Source organism: Pygocentrus nattereri, chromosome 4 (assembly GCF_015220715.1).
Source record: "Pygocentrus nattereri isolate fPygNat1 chromosome 4, fPygNat1.pri, whole genome shotgun sequence".
Classification (NCBI taxonomy): domain Eukaryota; kingdom Metazoa; phylum Chordata; class Actinopteri; order Characiformes; family Serrasalmidae; genus Pygocentrus; species Pygocentrus nattereri.
The window spans coordinates 22,804,680-22,826,293 of record NC_051214.1 but is presented as its reverse complement, the minus strand read 5'-3'; the positions used below and the strand labels follow the sequence as shown (position 1 = coordinate 22,826,293).

Below are 21,614 nucleotides of genomic sequence, written 5' to 3'. Positions count from 1 at the left end.
ACTATCCAGTGGGACAGGCGCTGTTTAGTGATGGGCTTCCCAATGTGAGGTCTTGCCCAGGATACGGACAGCTGATCAGTTTTCCTAAACTCCTTAGTCCTGTTCAGATAAATGCGCAGCGCGCGCACCGGACACAGCATGTTTAACCGCCGCTGCTCATCAGAGGCAAACGGTGGGGGGGGGGGGCATCAGCACCACAGGGGAAAACGCCGCTGATGACTCAATTTTGGGGATGAAGGCAGGGTTAGGTTTCAACCGGACTTCCAAATCCCTCAGTGCAACCTGAGTGCAGGTTGGGTGCACCGAAAACACATGGATTTCACTGACCCGTTTCGTTGATGCTTCTTCATAGATAAAATTTTGAGATCCACGTCATGTAGAGGTTCAAAAGGGGGGTATGTTAGAGCCTCCAACACCAATGATAGATCCCACGACGGAGTGAGTGATTTGGATATAGGGCGGAGCCGGCATATCAGGGGGTGCTGTCCCGAGAGGGATGCATCCGATGTGACCACTCACCTGGCCAGGATGGTGCCCATCGGAACGCCCCTTGTCAGAAAAGCCAGCTGTCTCCACTGGCGCAGCGCCAATGCGCAGTCTACAGAAACCAAAACTTGGCGGTGGCCGTGACGTAACTGGTTCAGTCCGAGGGAGGCCACCCAACGTTGAAATCCTCTCATGTACAGGCGGCTGAACCACACAGCGACCAAAACCGATGCCATTAATCCCAGAAGTCTGAGACACAGCCTGAAAGTGACATAATGCCCCCTCTGAAAGTGGGCTAGGCATGTCCGAAAAACTCTTACCCTCTCCAAAGATAGCTGTGCCCTGAATGAAACTGAGTCGAGGGTCAACCCTATGAAAGAGATGGTCTGAGCAGGAGTTAAATCCTGCTCTGACTGGGCAGCTAAGAGCCAGTCGTCTATGTATGTGGCCAGACGAATGCCCTTCCTCCAGAGCGGCGCAATGGCCGCTTTCATACATTTCGCAAACACACGCTGGATTAGAGAAAGTCCGAACGGAAGAACAAGATGTTCGTAGGTCACGCCCTGAAAAGCGAACCTCAGGAATTTTCTGTGAGGGGATATATAGGGATGTGAAAGTAGGCGTCCTGTAGGTCGACTGAGGTGAACCAGTCGCCTCGTCTTACAAAACGCATTAGGGCTGTGTGTGTCAGCATCCTGAACTGGAACTTTCTGAGGTGCCGGTTTAGAGCACGCAGATCCTGAATCGGTCTTAAACCCCCTCCCTTATTTGGGACCAGAAAGTACCTCGAGTACTTCAGGAGGCACAATTCTTATTGCTCCTTTCTTCATCAATAAAGATATTTCCTCTTGAAGAACACGAGCTGATTCGCCCAGGGCTTTTGAGAATAATCTTCCCCCGAATTGCAGTGGAGTGACGGCAAATTGGAGTCTGTACCCCTGTTTATTGTTCTCCACACCCATTTTGAGGTTACGCATGCGCGCCATGCTTCCCTTCTTACAGCGAGTGGCGTTGAGGGGAGCTCCACTGACACCAATAAAAGTCTTTAAGAAAACTCTGTTGGAGCCTCTTTTATTAGTCAGGGTTTTGCTTTTCTGATGCAATTTCAACCAATTTAGTGAATAATCTGGAGGCTGCAAGCAGTTCAGTGCAAAATGTAAACTAGTGCTTATGAAGCACAGCAATAATACACAGAGTGGATGAGGACCAGCAGGAGGGAACAATGAGAACTACTTTTCCACTCTGAGCTTCACTCTGGGATCCTCTACATTCCTGAGTTTGCTGATAAGGTGGGCAATATGACAATATTTAAAATTATTGTGATCATTTATGTCATATTATGTCACAAGATGCTTTTCTAAGTTGTTTTGGGAACTGTTTTTGTCTTCTAATTTTCTGTTCTTTTTCCTTGTTTTACTTTATTATCCATTGGTAAGCATGTTAATGCTGAAGAGATGTTTTGAGAAGTCAACTGTGTTCGGTTCTCATGATTCAAACAATAATAGCAAATGGCCTTTAGGACACCCGCTTACGAGGATTTGGCATTCCTGGGGCAGAAGTGGGGAAGAAGGTATTTCCAATAGGATCTGGGTCCCTGAGAAAGCTGACCCTGACATTATCTAAGGCTCTGAGAACACTGACTTGGTGGTACCGAGATGGTACCAAGGGTCCTGATGGGGGTCAATGGCAGAATAAAATCAGTGTGTCTGAGGTTCTGTTCAGACTGGGTGAAGATTAGCAAAGACAGCAGAGAACAGAGTGCTCTTCAAATAAATCAACCTTTCTGTGAACCCCGGTCTCCTGAATCTCTTCCATGGCAACGTCAAATATTTACATCAATGGTGATGAGGATCAAAATTGTGAGACCTGGAAAAATAGAACTTAAATTCTGAACAGAACAGGTCCAGTTTTGTGTTGAGTTTTGGTCAGTGACTGTTGTCACGAGTCACAGGCAGTGAAGTGAGTCACAGAAGTCCTATAGGCTTTGGGTTGTGTACCGAGGTCGCGAGGTAAAGAAAAGGGACCTTTAAGGTTGTGTTCAGGTGTTTAGACTGTGGCATTGTTTTCTAAGAGCAGAGCACCAACAACACATGGAACAAACTCAGCACTCCTTTAGTGTCCTGCAAGCAAAAGTCGAGTCGCTTGAAAGAGAAAGAAATGAGTTACTGAGCTGCATTAATAAAATGAAAAGCAAGTGAACCCCCTCATGAGGAGGAGCAGAGTCCTTCCACTGACAGTGAAGGCAGTTCTGATCAAGCTGGTCTTGATCTGTTATAGAAACAGCTACAGGCAGAGGGAAAAGAGGAAGGTTGAAGCATGAGCCTCTGAGTCTGGCAGAAGAGTTCAAACAGGCTAGAACAGTTTTACTGCATGGGGGCTGTTCTGATCTGAGGATGTGATGAGCAGTAAAGTTGGTGTTGGTGAGACGTCACAAGCTGAGGTGTCACAGCTTCACATAACTATTGTGTTACAGTGCGAGTCCCATGGAGCAGGAAGTCAGCAAAGCCAGGGAACACATCATAATGTATGACGTTACTGCAGTGAAATGGGTCTTTGCACACGCAAACGCAAGATGTTTGAGACAAAGCGTAAACGTTTAGACCCCACCCACTGACTTGGAGTGCATGTCAGTGTGTGGGGTCTTCTTCCCCTAAATGACAGGTTAACTTTTAAAGCTAATCCAGAACGTAACTGAGTTTTCTGACATTCCTACAGAAATAGTTTGATTAACATAACGATACCTTCTGTCTGAGTGAACTTAGATACTGTCATGGTCAGCTTTCTCAAGGACACAGATCATATTGTAAATATCTTCTGTCCCTGTTCTTTCCCAGGTTTTATGTAGGTGTAATCACTGCCAGAAGAGTCAATTGGCTCACCTTTCATAGTATCTAAAGTTTTGCAACTGCCTTCATAATACTTAGAATATTCAGTCCTCATCAATGATAATGACTAATGTCTGATTGTGAAGATCATGCTGTTCAGTAATGTTAGTTAAATGTTACAAACTGGTCAAGCAAATCAGCCGTTTCTCTCTGCTGTTCAGTCCTGTGGTAGAATCATTAAGAATAAATCTCCTTAACTGATGAAATTATGTTCAGACAGAACTAAAGTCTGTTACAGATATTTGGTTTTGTTTCAACAGAGGTTCAGGACAGCATGAAAGAACTGCTAACCTTCTTTACAATGAAGGTTTGGGATGAGCTCATCATTAAACTGTGACTTCATGTCACTGAGTGAGGTTTTGATGTGGTGAGTTTTACATCTCATCACCAGCCCTTATACTGGTAGTATAACCATCAGGAGTTGTGGACATTTAAGTGATAAAATGTTACTCACTTGTTTTCCTTTAATGTACGTCCTTTAGGAGATGTCGGCCAGAGCTGGGACTCCTCTTATCCTAGTCGAATGGATCCACCGACGTTGGGAGAGGGGTCCACTCCCATGTGGGTACTGTAAAGAAAAAGAAACAGTTAGAGGGATCATGATCTTTATATGTAATATTTGTATATACTTACTGGTAAAGATGTTGGAACCACTGTACAGTATGGTTTTGGTGTAGGCTGGGGTGGAGCTTAGAGTACAAGAGCTCCGGGTCAGCCATTCAGAAAAAATGCTCAAGCTGCCCGTGTAGCTTGTGTTAGAGGTTTAATAAACATTTTTGTAGCGTTCCAGCCTCACCGTTCAGATTTACTTGTAAATAGTGTAAATATTACTGCGTTTTCTTTCCGTTTTGATCAGTGTTCTGTTTGTTTGTTTATGTTCTGTTATTTAATAAACTCACTTCTTCTGACTATTTGGAGTCATCACGTTAGTAAGCACCAGCCCTCCCATACAGACCTGAACTGTGAAGCCCACGTAAAACCAAAATCCTCCATCCGGGTGGTTCTAACTATCTAACATATGGTAGCAGCAGCATCATCAACACAGCAATGGTGATTGATGGCAGATGAAGATGGGTCTACAGAGACAGGAAGAGTTTAGTGACAAGGAAGGACAACTTACCTCAACTGGCAGAGCAGCAGCTTCGCCTGACGCAAGCATGGACAAGGTGTTCAACAGGATTCAGGCTTTCATGCTGGAACAATGAAACAAAGACAAATGGTGGCAGCAAAGCAGCGAGACAGGAACAATGCTGGCATTCAATGCAGCACCAGTTCAGCTCCAGGAACAAGTGCAGTGAAGCCAGGTGAAGAGACAAGCTGGCGAGGAGAACCAGGAAACCTCCAGAGAACAGAAGATGCAAATACTGAGGCATAGCCACTGGAAAGCGCGTCAGTCAGACCGGCAATACAAACTCTTTTATTAGCGACCATCAGTTATGTTAAAATTTAAGGGTAAATTTTACACATAGAAATGTATGTGGATTAATTTATGAAATACATTTGAAAATGTATGAAAATTGCCAAAATACTTTGATGCGCTTTACTGCGCTTTTTGAAGTGAATTTGTATCTTTTGAAAGCAATTTGTACTCCAGCATCACAGGACAGCCTAGTTAATATTCTGATTAACATGCTCATTTTCATAATTAGCAAAGAGTCCATGGTTGTACATGAAATCACTCTGAACGCTAAACTCTGCTTCAATGGAAAACTCCATTGAAACCAATGTTTCAAAATTTCCCTGTAATGAAACAGAACAGACGTAACCAAAGTCATTCTGAGAGGTTTGATGTGAAATACTGTGTTTCAGAGTAATTCAGTTCACAGTGGTAGTGACAGGGACCAGGCGAGTGAAGGCCTTAATGCCTCTTAAAGCTCCCTCACAGAAAGTTATTGTATGAAATTGCTATGAATGCACTGTTTGATGCCTGAGACATTGTATTACTGAAGTTTTGAGATGAACTCAAATTCTCTCTCACACACACACACACACACTCAAATTCACACACACTCACACACACACACACACACACACACACAATCACAAACTCACACTTTGCTTTGCTGAAAAAAAAACACAAACAGAAATGCTGAAAATGCATAAAACTATATTTGGACACAATTTTACAGAAAGACTATGTTTCAATATTTTAACTGTAACTGCAAAAGTACACAAGGAAGTTCTAAGCAGTGTAACATTCTGCAGTGATGACTCCGCTGAGTCAGTGTGGAGGTAGATGGCCGCCTCACTCATTGATGCTCCATTACACTGAATGAGAAGATGAGATGTTGATGAAAATATCTAGATACGGAAATCTGGCAGCAAAAGTCTTACAGTCCAAATGAGATTATAGCTTTATCTAGATGCAGGACACAGCAGTGACACCATGAGGTTAAAAAGACAGTAAAACAGAGACATCAGAAAATATAATCATAGTGAAAATATGAACCTGCTTTAATATCTCAGTCTCACCTCTGGGAACAAATGATAAAATTCATTGCTGAGCACCCACCAGTGCTCAGACTCCAGCCCCTCACAGATGGTCTGAGGCTAGAGCTTCAACTCCACCAGCTGCAGGAATCAGGAGAAAACATCTCATCAACTTCACCATCGTCACATTCAAAATCAAACTACAACAGCCAGTAAAGTGTTTCACTGTGCTGAAAGTGTGAAAACAAACCTTCATGCTGTCAAAAAGTGGCTGTGTGAAGATGTAAGAAAACATCCTACTTGCTCTGTGTAAAGCTTGGCAGTGCAGCTACAGGGACAGAGGAGAAGAGAAAGTAAAGTGTTTAGGGGAGACTGAGGTATTAACCAAGGAATGGCAGACCCCTTGACTCCAAGATCCTGTGAAAAAACAGGCTTCTCCACACCATTTGAATTATGCCAGTTTGTCATACACCTATTTGGATTGTTTTGGTTATATTTCATGAACGGAATTATCTCACTTACTGGGACAACATAATGATTGTCAACGTTTGAGGTTCATCCTCAAGTCGCTGAGATGGTCTGGACAGGCTGAAGGTATTCGATTGGATGGCAAGAGGTAGACCTCCATTTGGGTCATGGACAGAAGCGTACCCAAATAGATGGGGGGTGGGGGGGTGGTGGTCAAGCATTTCTTGCAGGATAGAGGACCAGTCACATTGAACTGGCAGGCTGAGTAGGTGATGTTGTTCACCCGTGTGTTGTTTCTGCCAGGCTTTTTATCGCCATGTATTTTCTCAGTAGGCTGACAGAGACCAGGAGGGACACAGAGCAAACAGAATCAAGGCTGAAAAGTCATAAGTAAAGCAGTTTGTATTCAGTAGTATGAACTGAAATGCTTAAGTATTTGTGTTGTGTAATAAAAAGAAAGCTCTGTGTCTCTATAACCTGTTCCCAGTGTCCTCACTGCCCACATATCAAGTTTTTAACCCTCAGAGACTTTAAATAAAAATTTAAAATATAAAACCAAAACACTGAGAAATGAAAATTTGAGTGCAATTAAGTTTCATTTATTCTCATTTCGTGCTGTGATAAACAATAATGAAACATCAAATGAAGTCTCGATGGAAGTTACACATAAAGGGTTGATGTATTAGTTAGCATAAACAAATTTTATAATACTTTATCACACCTCTGTAAACTGTCTAAATCTAATATACAGTTTTAAGTGTCTCAGTCCATAGGAGAAAGGTCAAGTATTACCTCCTGACATCTGCAGACTGTGGCCACAAATTGATAGAAATTTCATAGCTTCAGTTTGTCTTCAACATCATCTGGATTCACATGCGGAATTCATATTCTGAACAAGTGGAATCATCTTCAGCCTTGGTCTTCTATGAGCTTGTTTTCCTCATCATCTGCATCTTTGGATTGCACAGTACTGATAAATGTGTCCGAGTTGATTGAACATGAGGATCCACTGCAGTTTGATACAGTGTATGCCCCTACAAAGGACAAACTCTGGTTAGTGGAGCATTATACTGTAATATACATTGAAATTATAAGCCAGAAACAGTCAACATAACTGGCCCCCAGTGCTAATGAAGTAAAATGTAACATGAAAATCTGATATCCTCTACTTCAATGATGACACACATGTTACTTGAAAGGGCTGAAAAGCTGCTTGAGTGTTTGTAAATGGTTTCAAGGACTCTTTGTTCATGAACATATCGCTTCGTTGGAAAGATGCTATTTTCTGAGGATTCCTGGAAGTTCTCTGCAATGCTGTTTTCTTTTAGCAAAGAGTATCAGTACTCGGGAATCATAGATCCTTCAGCTTTATTACTGCAAACCTAAATATAATCTGCTCTGAATATGGTTACATTTGTGATTGTTTACTTTAATTTCTTAGACTGCAAAAACACTTTTAAATCCTCTAGCTTACTGTAGAGTGAATGGTAATAGGAGGCTGTGTAAAAGAGGACTGCATGGATGGATGGCCTGCCCAGCTCCAGGTAAGGGGAGAGGAGCTGCCTCATGTGGAGGAGTTTAAGTATCTCAGGGTCTTTTTCACGAGTGATGGGAATAGGGTTGGTGACATCAGGCTTGGGCAGGCTTGGACAGGCAGCAGCTGTAATGCGGTCACTGTACCAGACTGTAGTGGTGAAGAAGGAGCTGAGCCATGAGGCGAAGCTCTCTGTTTACCATTTGATCTACATCCTGACCCTCACCTATGGTCATGAGCTGTGGGTAATAACCAAAGCTGCATACGCTCGGAAGATCCAGGGTCATTTTTCTTCCCAGGATTCACGGAGCATGTGGAAGGGCTTCAAGTGCATCACAGACTACAACACCAGAGATGCACAGTGCACTAGGGACCCCTCACTGCCCAATGCTCTCAATAAGTTCTATGCCCGCTTTGAGGACCAAAACACACCCCCCAGCACCAGACTCACTCCACCACCTGGAGAACAGCCCCTCAGTGTGACCCAAACTGAAGTGAGGAGGATCCTTAAGAAGATTAATCCCTGCAAAGCTGCTGGCCCGGATAACATTCCCGGGCATGTGCTGAAGTGCTGTGCAGACCGACTCTCTGAGGTGCTGACAGACATCTTCAACTCCTCTTTAATCCAGGCAGTTGTCCCCACCTGCCTGAAGACCGCCACCATCATCCCAGTCCCTAAGAGCTCCACAGTGACCGAACTGAATGAATATCAGCCAGTAGCCCTCACCCCAATAGCTACAAAGTGCTTTAAAAGACTGTTTATTACCCACATAAAAGCCCATATTGACATCAGTGGGGATGCACACCAGTACGAGTACCGGAAAAACCAATCCACAGAGGATGCCATCTACTTCTTCATTCTTCATTTTTACGTATGCTCTTTGTGGATTTCACATCTTCCTTTAACACCATGATCCTGGCTTACAAACTCCATACACTTGGACTGAGCTCCTCTCTCTGTAATTGGGTCCTGGACGTCCTCACTAATAGGCCGCAGTCTGTGAGGATCCACAAAATCTCCTCCTCCACCATCATCCTCAGCACCGGCTCCCCTCAGGGCTCCTCCTGTTTACACTGCTCACATATGACTGCTCAGCTATCCATCCAGGCTATCATATTGTAAAGTTTGCGGACGTTACGGCAGTAGTTGGATGCATCGCAAATAGTGATGAGTCTGGCTATAGGCAGAAGGTGGAACACCTGGAGAGTTGGTGCAGTGAGAACAATCTCTGCATCAACGTGAAGAAGACAAAGGAGATGATTGTGGATTTCAGAAGGGGCAACACCATCTCTCCTCTCTCCCTACACATACACAGATCTGCAGTGGAAGTGGTCTCCAGCTATAGGTACTTGGGTGTACACCTAAGTAACAACCTTGCCTGGAGTAATAACACTTCCAGCCTGATCAGGAAGGCACATCAGCGCCTCTACTTCCTCAGACGATTGAGGCGTGCTGGCTCAGGAGCTCAGTCCTCACCTTATTTTACAGATGTGTGGAGAGTGTTCTGTGCTCCAGCATCACCTTGTGGCACGGGAGCTGCTCTGTGGCAGAAAGGAAAGCTCTGCAGAGAGTGGTGAAGGCTGCACAGAGGACTGTTGGAGTCAGCCTTCCCACCACCATGGACATTTACACCTCCAGATGCAGGAAAAGGGCCACTGGCATCATGAAGGACCCCACCCATCCAGCACACACACTTTTTGTCCCGCTCCCCTCAGGTAGGAGGTTGCGGAGCATTAAGAGTAAAACAACCAGACTGAGGAACAGCTTCTTCCCTGAAGCCGTAACACTCTTAAATTCCAATTAGACATCACTGCAATGGCACTTCATGTCCACTTATTTATCTCTGCTGCTGTACTCATGCTGCTGTGTTTCATGCTGCTGTCATTTGCACCTTCCTATTTATTGTTTATTTTTGCTTTTGGGAGTTAACTGGGACATTGAGTACACTATTTCTTTCCACCTCATGTACCACATGTGATGCGAATGACAATAAAGCTTTATCTTATCTTATCTCTTAAAAGAATGAGGTTGCAAATACAAGCTGTGGAAATGAGCTTTCTCTGCAGGGTGGCTGCTACATTCTACTGACAGGTAGAGCTCAGTCATCCAGGAGGAGCTGCTACTCTTCCGCGTTGAGAGGATCCTGTTGGGGTGGTTCAGACATCTGATCTGGATGTCCCCTGCATACCTCCTAGTTGGTGTGTACCAGGCACAGCCTACTGGGACAAGACCCTAGGGTTGTCCTAGGACCTGCTGGAGGGATTATATCTACAAGTTGGCCTGGGAGCGGCTTGGGGTCCCTGGGAATGAGCTCTAGGAAGTTGCGGGAGACGGGGTTGTCTGGGATTGTCTGCTTTCCCAACTGCTACCGCGACCCTATCTGGACTAAGCAGTTAATGATGATGATGATGATGTTGATGATGATGATGATGTAAAAGAGGACTGTACTTAGGGTAACTACTGTGGCATGCAGAGTTGCCAGGCTTGCCGGTTTTTACCAGGGGTAAAACGTCAATGTCATTATGTTGGCAAAGTGTATGCAGTCTGGGCATCTAGTTTAAAGAAGTAAAGGAGGATCGCAAACTGATCTAACTTTATTGACACTAATTACTCCAGCATTGTGATAGGATGAGACTGTTTCAGCTCAATTCCACTTTTCATAAAGACTCAGTCAGAGACTGCTTCAGTCAGAGACGGCCTCTACCAGTGCAGTTTCTAAAACTTTTCCACCCATACTTGTGATTCTTGGTTCCTCCCAAGGTCTCTTCCTCCAGTTTGAGGGAGTTTTTCTTTGCCATCATCGCCTCTGGCTTGCTCACTGGGGGATATATGGTGTAACTGTATATTTTCCAACTTATGTAAAGCTGCTTTGTGACAACATCATTGTAGAAAGCACTGTACAAATATACATCTGATCACACTTAGGAATGCGCTAACCGCCAGTTCTGTTGCGTCAGCTAACAGACGCCTGCCCTGAATAGCATCATGTTGACTAATGGGGAGTGAGGCCAGAGAATGAGACCAATTGTGCACTCTAAGACTCCCAGCCACGGGTGGCTGTAGCATCACCAGTGATCGAACTCGCGATCTCCTGATGATAAGTGTGGTTTCTCTCTGTAGGCTGAGAAGAGAAACAGCAACTCAATGCAGGTCAAGCTGACAAGAGACATGCTGAAAAGTTTGATCCTGAAGCTCAAGTTTTGATTTACTGCAGTAATGCAGTGTTTTTTTGGGGAGATTAATAATTAGAAAAGTTTGATGTTTTAAGTACTCCTGCTCCCTGAGCCCTTCCTCAAAAAAAACACAAATATACCTTAGCATGGCATGACTGCAACAAGATGGATACGGTCAAAAGAAAACAGCCATTAGCGTAAATATTCCCAACAGAAGACTGGATATCCTGAAGAAACACTGTCCTTATGGTCACCAGGAGTTGAAATCGACTTAATAATAACAATAATATGGACAAATGCAATGATGGCATGCAATTTTACAGGTTCAGTATTGGCTTGATGCTTGCGGCTTATTACATACTAAGGCTTTTCATTCAGTAACTACAGGGACTCTGGTACTAACTGAGCTATTCTTAGGTTACAGAAGTGTGTAATAAAACTTTAGGCCTACCGGTGGGCCCTGGCCATTTAAGGGGTTAATATGCATAGTTCAGCAGACCTCATGCTCCTACCTGTTAACTAGAAATCTTCAGCTCAGAACAGAGGGTCAATGTGTTTTTATTCATAGCTAAATGGCAATTATTATTTACATTAAATACATTCATACCCTTTGACATTTAGAAAATAATTTAGATGAATAATTTAAATAATTATTTTTCTTCTTGTAATTCTTCTTCTTCTTCTTCTTCTAAAATTATAATATCTGAGCCTAAAACTTGCATCAGTGACTTAAACTTAAAAATAATACAATGGGTTAAATGTTCATTGAGAGGCAAGTTTACATGGTACTTTACACAAGAAGTGTTTCTTAATTAATATATGTTCTGAAGTTAATTAAGTACTTAGCATTATGAAGATTTGGCTAGACACAGCCCTGCACTATCACTGGTTCTCTACACTCCATCTAATTATGCTGTTTTTTGTCTTATATTGCAATAAATATTCAAAATGGTTTTAGCTTCACCTACAAATTTAAACACTTCATCGCAAGACTGCAGTGCTTACACTAAAACCCTAAAACACCAGCTTCTTATATTTAGAAACACAGTGGGGGTAAAAAAAATAAATAAAGAAATAAAAAAGAATGAACAACACTCAATAAATTTAACACTGTAAAATGTGCTGTGAACTAGCTCCCTTCTTTCTGGAATGGGAATGAAGCAGCTGTACTCTCTGTCGCCACTTCACCATAGGCATCAAGATATGGTGTAGTTTTGTGTAAATGCACTGTTATGAACCTGAGCCTTCAGCCTGTGCTTTGTTAGACTTTACAGACTCATTAAAGAGAAATGACTATACCCTACTAACCAAAGGAAAAGTGAATGTATGCCATTTACAATTATATCACTGTTTCAGCAGTAAAAGCATTTAAATTATTAAATATTCCTTTAACTACTCAGAGACTAAATGCCCCATTTTGCTGGCTGTTTAAGAGAATTCACTGGTAATAACAGATTTCTGATGATACATTATGCTGGTAAATTGCAGTAATAATAACAGGCTTCTGGCAAAGGAGGATCAATAGTATTCGTGGTTGTCAGTTCAGATACTCACTGTTTAGACCTAACCCTCCAATGAAGTCCAGTCCAGTAGAAGATGCTGGCTCTGCATCAGTGCTCTGTAACTAAAGAGAGAAAGAAAAAAAGAATAACAGGGACACACTGTCGATGCAAAGCACCATCTCATGAAGCAACAAAAGGTACTTGACTTCTAATAGTGTCAGTGTTACTAGATAAATTTAGAGGGCCAGAACATCACAGAATGGGGTGGGGTCATCTATGGATAGTGTTATGAATTGTCTTATTTTGATTTCATTTTAATTAAATTAGTTTCCTCTGTTCTAAGTTTTTATTCTTTGTTATACAACAGATCCACGCGAGCTGTTTGATTTGAGAAGCATCCTAACTGTGCTGATATTTTGCCATAACATCACAGGTTTTTCACAAACACTGCATCACTCCGCTGAGATGCCGTTGCTAAGCAATGAGTTTGATAACTATAGGAGATGCTCAAGACATCTGAACGTTTTTACTTTATACTTATCCATAAACAGAAATTGGAAACTTTCAGCTTCAGTGGCATAGCTTAAAAGTTGTGTGTCTGAGCTTAGATTTCTTTGAATAAACTCATTAATTAATTAATCATTAATTCTGTGAACCCCAATCTCCTGAATCTCTTCCCTGGCAAGATGTTCTACAATAGTGTAATTTGGTTTTGTAGATGAAACAGTAATTGGGTTGACTGTTAATAGCTGAAAAGACATCACTACCACATGCTCCCATTTACAGCTCCATTTCCAAAAAAGTTGGGATGCTGTACAAAATGTAAATAAAAACAAAATGCAATGCTGTGCAAATCATTTAAGTCTTATATTTCATTGAAAATAGAACAAAGATAACAAATCAGATGTGAAACTGAGAAATGTTACTGTTTTTGAAAAATATATGGCCATTTTAAATTTTATGGCCATATGGACGTGTTGGCAACATATGTTGCCATCCAGGTGACGTCTTTTTCAGGGAAGGCCTTGATTATTTCAGCAAGACAATGACAAACCATGTCCTGCCTGAGTCTGTAGTAAGTGTCCAGTTGCTAATCTGGCCTGCCTGCAGTCCAGACTTGTCACCACTGAAAACATTTGCGTCATGCCTCAGACGGACACCTCCAGTGTTGTGAACTCCATATCCCAGGAGCATGAGGGAGATCACGTGATCGGTGATGATCGGTCACGCACCTATCAGCGGTCTCAGTCACCTGATTACTGATTCATATCACTTGTACTGGTTTGTCACATGTGCTGCTTAGAATAGTTTATAAGCCCAGGTTTCACTTAGTTAAGTTGCGAAGTATTGCTTCATTCATGAACATTGTCACAAACCGCTTCACACGAGGGGCAGACGTCAAGTGCAAGTTTAGTTCCTGATGCAAGGTAGGTTATAACAAGCAGGGGGTCAGAAATCCAAAAAAGCAGGCCACAGAAAGCAGACAAATCCAAAAGAGTAGGAATATAAGCTTGGACTAAATATCAATTCTGAGAAACCCATTTCAAGTTCAGACAAACCTTTTTCAAATCTTTAACCATTCCTGTTTATCCAGTTAAAATAAAAAAAATAAAAAATTGTGTACTTCATTGCAGAATGACCACAAATAAGTACTTACTTGTAAAATATATTTTCTATATGTAAATACAAAGTTATTCAACTCTGAAAGTGGCACAATCATTCACTAGCTCATAAACTTATATACTTTTATACTTTATTTTTCTTGTACTTTAACTTATGTCTAGATTTACAACCCCAATTCCAATGAAGTTGGGACATTGTGTAAAACATAAATAAAAACAGAATACGATGATTTGCAAATCCTTTTCAAGCTATATTCAATTAAATACACTACAAAGGCAAGATATTTAATGTTCAAATGGATAAACTTTATTGTTTTTTGCAAATATTTTGAATTTGATGCTTGCAACACGTTCTAAAGTTGGGACAGGAGCAACAAAAGACTGGGAAAGTTGAGGAATGCTCAAAAAACACCTGTTTGGAACATTCTACAGGTGAACAGGTTAATTGGAAACAGGTGAGTGTCATGATTGGGTATAAAGGGAGCCTCCCTGAAAGGCTCAGTCGTTCACAAGCAAGGATGGGCAAGGTTCATCACTTTGTGAGCAACTGTGTGAGCAAATAGTCCAACAGTTTAAGAACAACGTTTCTCAATGTGCAATTGCAAGGATTTTAGGGATTTCATCATCTACAGTCCATAATATCAGCAAAAGATTCAGAGAATCTGGAGAAATCTCTGCAAGTAAGCAGCAACGCAGAAAACCAACATTGAATGCCCGTGACCTTCGATCCCTCAGACGGCACTGCATTAAAAACCCACATCATTCTGTAATGGATATTCCCACATGGGCTCAGGAACACTTCAGAAAACCACTGTCAGTGAACTCAGTTCGTCGCTCCATCTACAAGTGCAAGTTAAAACTCTGCCATGCAAAGCGAAAGCCGCATATCAACAACACCCAGAAACGCCGCCGGCTTCTCTGGGCCTGAGCTCATCTGAGATGGACTGACGCAAAGTGGAAAAGTGTCCTGTGGTCTGACGAGTCCACATTTCAAATTGTTTTTGGAAATCATGGACGTCGTGTCCTCCAGGCCAAAGAGGAAAAGGACTGTCCAGATTGTTATCAGTGCAAAGTTCAAAAGCCAGTATCTCTGATGGTGTGGGGGGCTGTTAGTGCCCATGGCATGGGTAACTTGCACATCTGTGAAGGCACCATTAATGCCCCTGTCCCACCTTCTTTGGAACGTGTTGCAGGCATCAAATTCAAAATGAGTGAATATTTGCAAAAAACAATAAAGTTTATCCATTTGAACATTAAATATCTTGTATTTGTAGTGTATTCAATTGAATATTTGTTGAAAAGGATTTGCAAATCTTTGTATTCTGTTTTTATTTATGTTTTACACAACCTCTCAATTTCATTGGAATTGGGGTTGTATTTCTATTTTGTATTTTTCTGCATAGTTTATGTAAGCTTATGTGTAATTATATGTCTTGCTACTGAAAGTCTGCAATTTCCCTCAGGGATAAATAAAGTTCTATTTATCTATCTAAACACTGCAGGAATTAATCCCAGAAATCAGCAGCGCAATGAAGGTTATGTTGGTCATCATTGATCCTGCATGTAAAACAAGATTTTTTCCCCGAGTGAAGTGTTTGAAGTTTTCCTGCCACTGCAGTCTATTTTTGCCGCATGTTGTGAGTATCATGCTACTAGAAGCATGTACAGAATCCACCTGCAGCATTTTCATCTCACGAAACAGTGTTGCAGAAACATCTCGATTTAGAGACCATGCACCACAGCTTCTGGCTAAAGTCTGCAGTTTGAAGCTTAATGAATGCTGAGAAATGAGATCACTAGTGTTGTACACCCAGTTCTGTGAGGGCGTGAACCACACCAGCCTCTAAACACATGACTGAATAGCATCCCATTTCACCCCACACTCCTACCACTGAGCCCTTAGTCCTCTATTTTGCATGTTCAAATCTAGGGGTAGGGTGTCCCGATTTTTGTTGAGATAGAGAAGTAGGGCAAGTGTCAGGGCTACATGGCCTTCCAAACTGAGGTTTTTCAGAGACACACCAAACACAGAGATATGAGGAAAAAAAGAAAAACTGGGAAGATCACAAGCGACCAAAGAAACCCACAAAAGTAAGAATTTTCTCAGTTAAAAATTACTATAACCATTGTTCTTAGTTTAATGTCATTTCAGTGTATTTTGGTTGGTTTCCTCATAACAAGCATAAACAATCGCTAATACCATGCTAATATATTGGTAGCTAGCTAGCTAACTTTCCTGTTCCACCTTAAATAGTCCAGCAGTTCTGACTCCTGAAGCACCAGAATGTAACTTCTGCACCATTTAAGGTGGAACGGGAAAATTAAAACAAGAAGCTGGTGAATATCTGATTTCAGCTTCGTATCACTGAAGAATGAATGGTGGGCAATAGTAAATGATTGTCCCCCTCTTTGAAGGCAGATGATGCCCTAAATGTAACTAAATCCCAGCAGTGAGAAGCTGAATTTGTGCTCTTCTCGCTATCACTGCAGACAGACCGGGTTGCCTACAGAGCAGCAAAGTTTCTTTTTTTTTGTTTTTTTTTTTATTTGAGGGTCCCATTTCGTAGGGCAAGATTTCAACCACAACCCATGTAACTCAGTTCCAAGGGGTATGGTGACATTCAAAAACAAGAAGTAGGGCTAAAAAAAGAAATAGAATTTGGCTTTAGTCTGTTAACTGTGAGTGAGTGACTTCCAAGCCAGTTCCTTGAGGTGCTTCACATCTAAAAATCTTAAAATAAAAAGCATAGGTGACTGAAGTGGAGTAACGTTGTATGAGATGGACCTTACCCTGCTGTGGATAGAGCTGATATTCTTTAGTCTCAGCTTTACTGCCAGTGCCTTGCGGACCTGTGATCATAAAACAATTAACCTTAAAGTTATGTGTAATTTATAATGTACTTAGTATTTTGACAAATTCCTCACTAGTTTAGAAAATAAACCAGTGCTGATCTTGTCAAAGCCTGCTCAGAATACATACCTTTCTGTCCAACAGCATTCCAAACAGCAAAACAAAGAAACCCTTTAGAGAGATGACAGTTTGGTCATTAAACACGCAATGTAATATAATCAATTCAAATGCATGGATTAATGATCTCAGTCACTTAAATGCACTTCCCAAAATTTAAATGTATTCTCAAAATAGTGCCTCAAACCTTTTGAGCACTAACAAAGCAGTATTCATGCAAAAAATGCATTGTACTGTGGAGTTCCTACTGCCCTATTCACCTTCTTCAACTCTCCTAATGAGCTCCTACTGCCCTGTTCGCCCTTCCTCAAGTCTCCTAATGGGTTTCTACAGAGGTGCTCACTTTTCCTACTCTATACTGAGTGGTAACTGCCCTGTGTACCCTTCCTTAACTACTCTAAAGCATTTCTACTGCCTTATCTACTCTTGCTTAACTGAACTAAGGAGCTTCTTTCAGTCTATTCACCCTTCCCCGCTGTACTAAAGAGTTCCGACTGCCCCATACACCATTCCTTAACCCTTGTGTGGTGTTGATGTGTTTGTTACTCAGTGGTCTGGTGGACCCGCATTATTGTTTTTAAAGCAATACAGCCATAACAGTTTATGTAAAAATACCAGACATTTAAAATATCACAAGTGGCCAGCGTAGGGTTCTACTTTAGCAGCTGTAGCCAGTCAGCAGCCTGTCCATGTTATCCACCCTCACACACACAGACACACACAGACACACACACACACACACACACACACACACACACACACACTAACTGCAGGCCATGTAGATGGAGAACAGAGTGAAGGACACATCACCTCCACAATTTTACTCCCCACGGATTCAGCCCAACACCACATGTGTAATATGAATGTGTGGGGAGTGAACAGAGTGAAGCACTGAAAATGGGTTATTTCATAAGCTATTCAGAGAAAAGAGCAAGAATCTGAGGGTGAAATAATAATAAATTGCATCATTTTTTTCTTTTGGTAAACAAAAAAATAAAAAACCCATAAAAATGGGTCCCACAGACCTGAACACCACGCAATTGTTAGTACTTGGTGATTTGTAATCACCTATAAACGCTTCCTCAAACGCTTCCTATACACCCATATAATCATTTCCCAGTGGCACAGCAGTTGTAAAACAAGTACATTGGTGATCAGTCTAAAGGTATAAACAATTCTTACCAATCAATGTAGACAGTGTTAATAAGGCACATATATACACAATTACTTTGCATAGGAATTAAAAAATAAAAAAAACGAGAAAATCTGTGCACTGCGTTCTCTCCCATGCACAGTGAGCTCACTTTCACTGCCTTTCTCAGGCAGTTTGAAAGCAGTATGCATATGACTCGCATTTGTTTGACTACAGTGGCAACACTTCTAAACTCCAACCCTAAATATATTACCTGTAGTACAAAACTGTTTGAGAGAATGAGTGAATGAAGTTAAGTTACTGAGTGAGTGGATCAGCTTTGTCCTCATCACTCTATTCACCCTTCCTCAACATTACTGAAAAATTCTTCTCTACCTTCAGAGGTGGAAGTTATTTGATCTCCAGCCCCGTAATCAGAGGTATTAACACAAGGCCGAAGATGCTGACCACAGCTGAGGAAAGCAGAGAGCGACTCCAGCATAAAATCTCAAAACATAAAACATGTTTATCAGGTGTGACGATGATAAAGTGTTGTGCGCACAATGATTAAAAAGGGGATTAATCTCGTTCCTTCTGTTGTGATTATGGTGTTTTTGGTGACGTATAATTATTTTTTCCGTTATTGACACCAGGCTTGCCTTTGTTGACTTTGTATCATTTTATACACCCTTCATCTGAAAGTGGGACAGTGTTTTGTTACTATCAGTAACACTGTGTAGTCAATCCCGTTTTAATGCAATTAATTTGCATTTATTGTGCCAGTGCACACAAATGAAGGAGGGCTCTCTGTTTGGTGAGAGTGTTGTCAAGGTTTTGAGTGATAGTTTGATTTGTACAGGTGATACAGCGTTGAGAATTGCACTGAAGAGTGCTGAGAATGTGATGCTTTAAGAAATGCATCTAATTGATTAAGAACTACTGTAATAAAGTGTGAAAGAAGAGCAACAAAATACAAAAACACAACAAAAATACATTTATATCATCATTATATTAACTTTATCATTATATTAACTTTAGTACCTGCAGTGAATTAAGGAGTGCGAACACAATGTGAACCCCTAAAGCAGGTGTCACCATGGTCCCGATGCCGAATCCCCAGGTCAGACCAAAGAGAGGGGTTAAAATGCCCACACGTCTGGCAATCATCTTTAAGGCATGTTTCTCATCTGGCTGAGAGATGTTACCAACTCCCCTCCTTATCATCTTGCAAATGACCACACCAAGCACCAGGAGGTTCATAACTACAATAGTCAGAGCAGGAATCACAAACGCCAGGAGGGCCTTAGTTTTGAACCAGTTCAGCCAACAGACGTGCATTTCCTGGATGTATCCTCCACCTCCAGCTGTTACTGCCACAGTGATGACAGCTATGAGTAACGGGGCCCCATAGCCAACAGAGAATGCTATGGCCAACATAATGGACTTAGACATTCTAGCAACCACCATAATGGTGCGGTAGAGGAGCAGGAGCGCTGAGAATAACATCCAGAAGAAGAGAGCAAGGTAAAAGAAGTGCATGAAGAATGTTGCTGTACTGCAGGAACCCACTGGTGTTGGTTCTCCGTCTTTAACAATAGCTGCTGCAATGATGAAGCATATGTCCGCAATCAGGAGGGACAGAGCGATGTTGACTATGGAGACGTGGTGCATGTAGGCTGTGTCATTCCTGGTCAATGGCTTCCATACGATGATCTCAATAATGAGGGCCAAAATTAAGCAGATTATCGAAATGCCGACAACTATGAAGGTTATAAAGTTTAAGGCAAGATAATACACAAAAAAAGATGGTGACATCAGGATTGAGAATGAGGTTGTGTGACTGCATTCACACTTAAACTTGCCAATTTGATTCACTAAAGGCTTTATTTCACATCCAGTTGAGTCCCATCCTCCAATCCCTCCCAAAAGTTTGTAGTTCCAAAAGACACACTGAGGGATTCCCATTGACTTATTTTTGATATCAAAGGTAAGAGAGATGCTGTAAACTGTGCCATTCCCAATGACCGCCACCACATCTCCATTGATTGAAGCATCGTAGCGTGTATTTCGAACAGACAAGACATTGTCATAGGCTGAGAAAACTATGGTGGTGATCATAGTCTGTCCTGTAAGCTCTGGGATATCTATCTGTGTAGTGGAATTTACTCCAAATGTTCCAAAAAATGGACCAGAAGTTTTAGTTCTGTCCAGCTGAGTGCTGTTTGTTGTTATCCTAAAATTGTCATCTGTGAGTCTGCCTCCAATTTTTTCAGCAGACTTCAGAAGATCAGAGCTCATAGTCTGTGTTGTATACATTTGGTTCAAATGCTCCCATGTTTTCCGTGCCGATACTGATGAAATGACATCAGATGTTATTAGAAAATCCTTAAAATTAAATTAAAATAGTATCAATTAAATACAGCACAACAGAATCTTCTAGTTTTTCAGTTTTAAATAAACTTAATGAAGAGCAAAAGCAAATAACCTCTAGATAATTTAGAAATTAGACAGCATTGTTTGGATCCTCTGCATTTAATAAAAAGTAATGATACTATAAAACTATAAAACTATAAAAAATGTTAAATGAAACAGAAGAATAAACTTGTAAACCTGAAACAAAATTCTTTAATTATAAATAAACAAATCAATAGTTATTTAAATCTATTCTGTTCAGTACAATACACATTAACTATGTTAAATTCAGCCAAATTAAAATGGTAAAACATATGCTTACCATCATGATGGACTTGTCAACTTTAAATGTTTGTGAGACAGAAGCAATTACTTTCATTAAGCGGACAACTGTTAAGACATTCTGTACAGACTCTGTTGTCTTAGCAGAATTGGATTGGGTGGCATTCCGGAGGTCAGCTGTAAACCGTGGGACGTCTGCAACTTGTAAATTCTACAGAAAAGCACATTTTATCTGATATGTATTAGTTATTTTTTGTACGGAAAATAAACAAAAATGCAGAACAGAACTGTACTACCTTAGATTTGTCTAGCAGTTCTTGAAGAACACGCAGGACGCAGGTATTTTCCACCACATTCCAGACACCGCTGCCTGTTGTGTTAGATACACAGCGAGCTGTCACAGTGCCAATGCTATCCGCATCACAAGGGCTCGTCTGTAGGTCACCTAATTCTCCAGCTCCATATTGTGCATTGTAGCAGTCCCACCCTTGGGGGGGCACAAATGATTACACAAGGTGGCAAAAAAACGGTCTAAAAACGATCATATCTAAGGAGTCAGTAGATAACTCACTTTTTCCAGTTGCAGCAATTCTGACGTTGTTTGAACTGCTAAGGTTTTCATTGAGGTCATAGATTTCCCAAAGGAAAGTCACAATTTGGTCTCCATCCTTACAGTCCGCTTCACTGAAACCTGGGTACGGATATGAGCTGCAGCCTGT

The 21,614-nt window shown here is 41.5% G+C and overlaps 1 protein-coding gene across 1 annotated transcript; it reads right to left on the bottom strand.

The window, feature by feature from the left end:
• Positions 1-6,898: 6,898 nt before the first annotated feature.
• LOC119263301 (adhesion G protein-coupled receptor F5-like) lies at positions 6,899-21,061 on the bottom strand. Its single transcript, XM_037538216.1, has 6 exons — positions 20,936-21,061; positions 19,243-20,586; positions 17,082-17,123; positions 16,892-16,951; positions 12,532-12,601; positions 6,899-7,303 (listed from the first exon to the last, which is right to left on the bottom strand). The coding sequence occupies exons 1-6, from the start codon at positions 20,990-20,992 to the stop codon at positions 7,179-7,181; spliced, it is 1,698 nt and encodes a 565-aa protein (XP_037394113.1). The 5' UTR covers positions 20,993-21,061; the 3' UTR covers positions 6,899-7,178.
• Between the last annotated feature and the right edge of the window lie 553 nt (positions 21,062-21,614).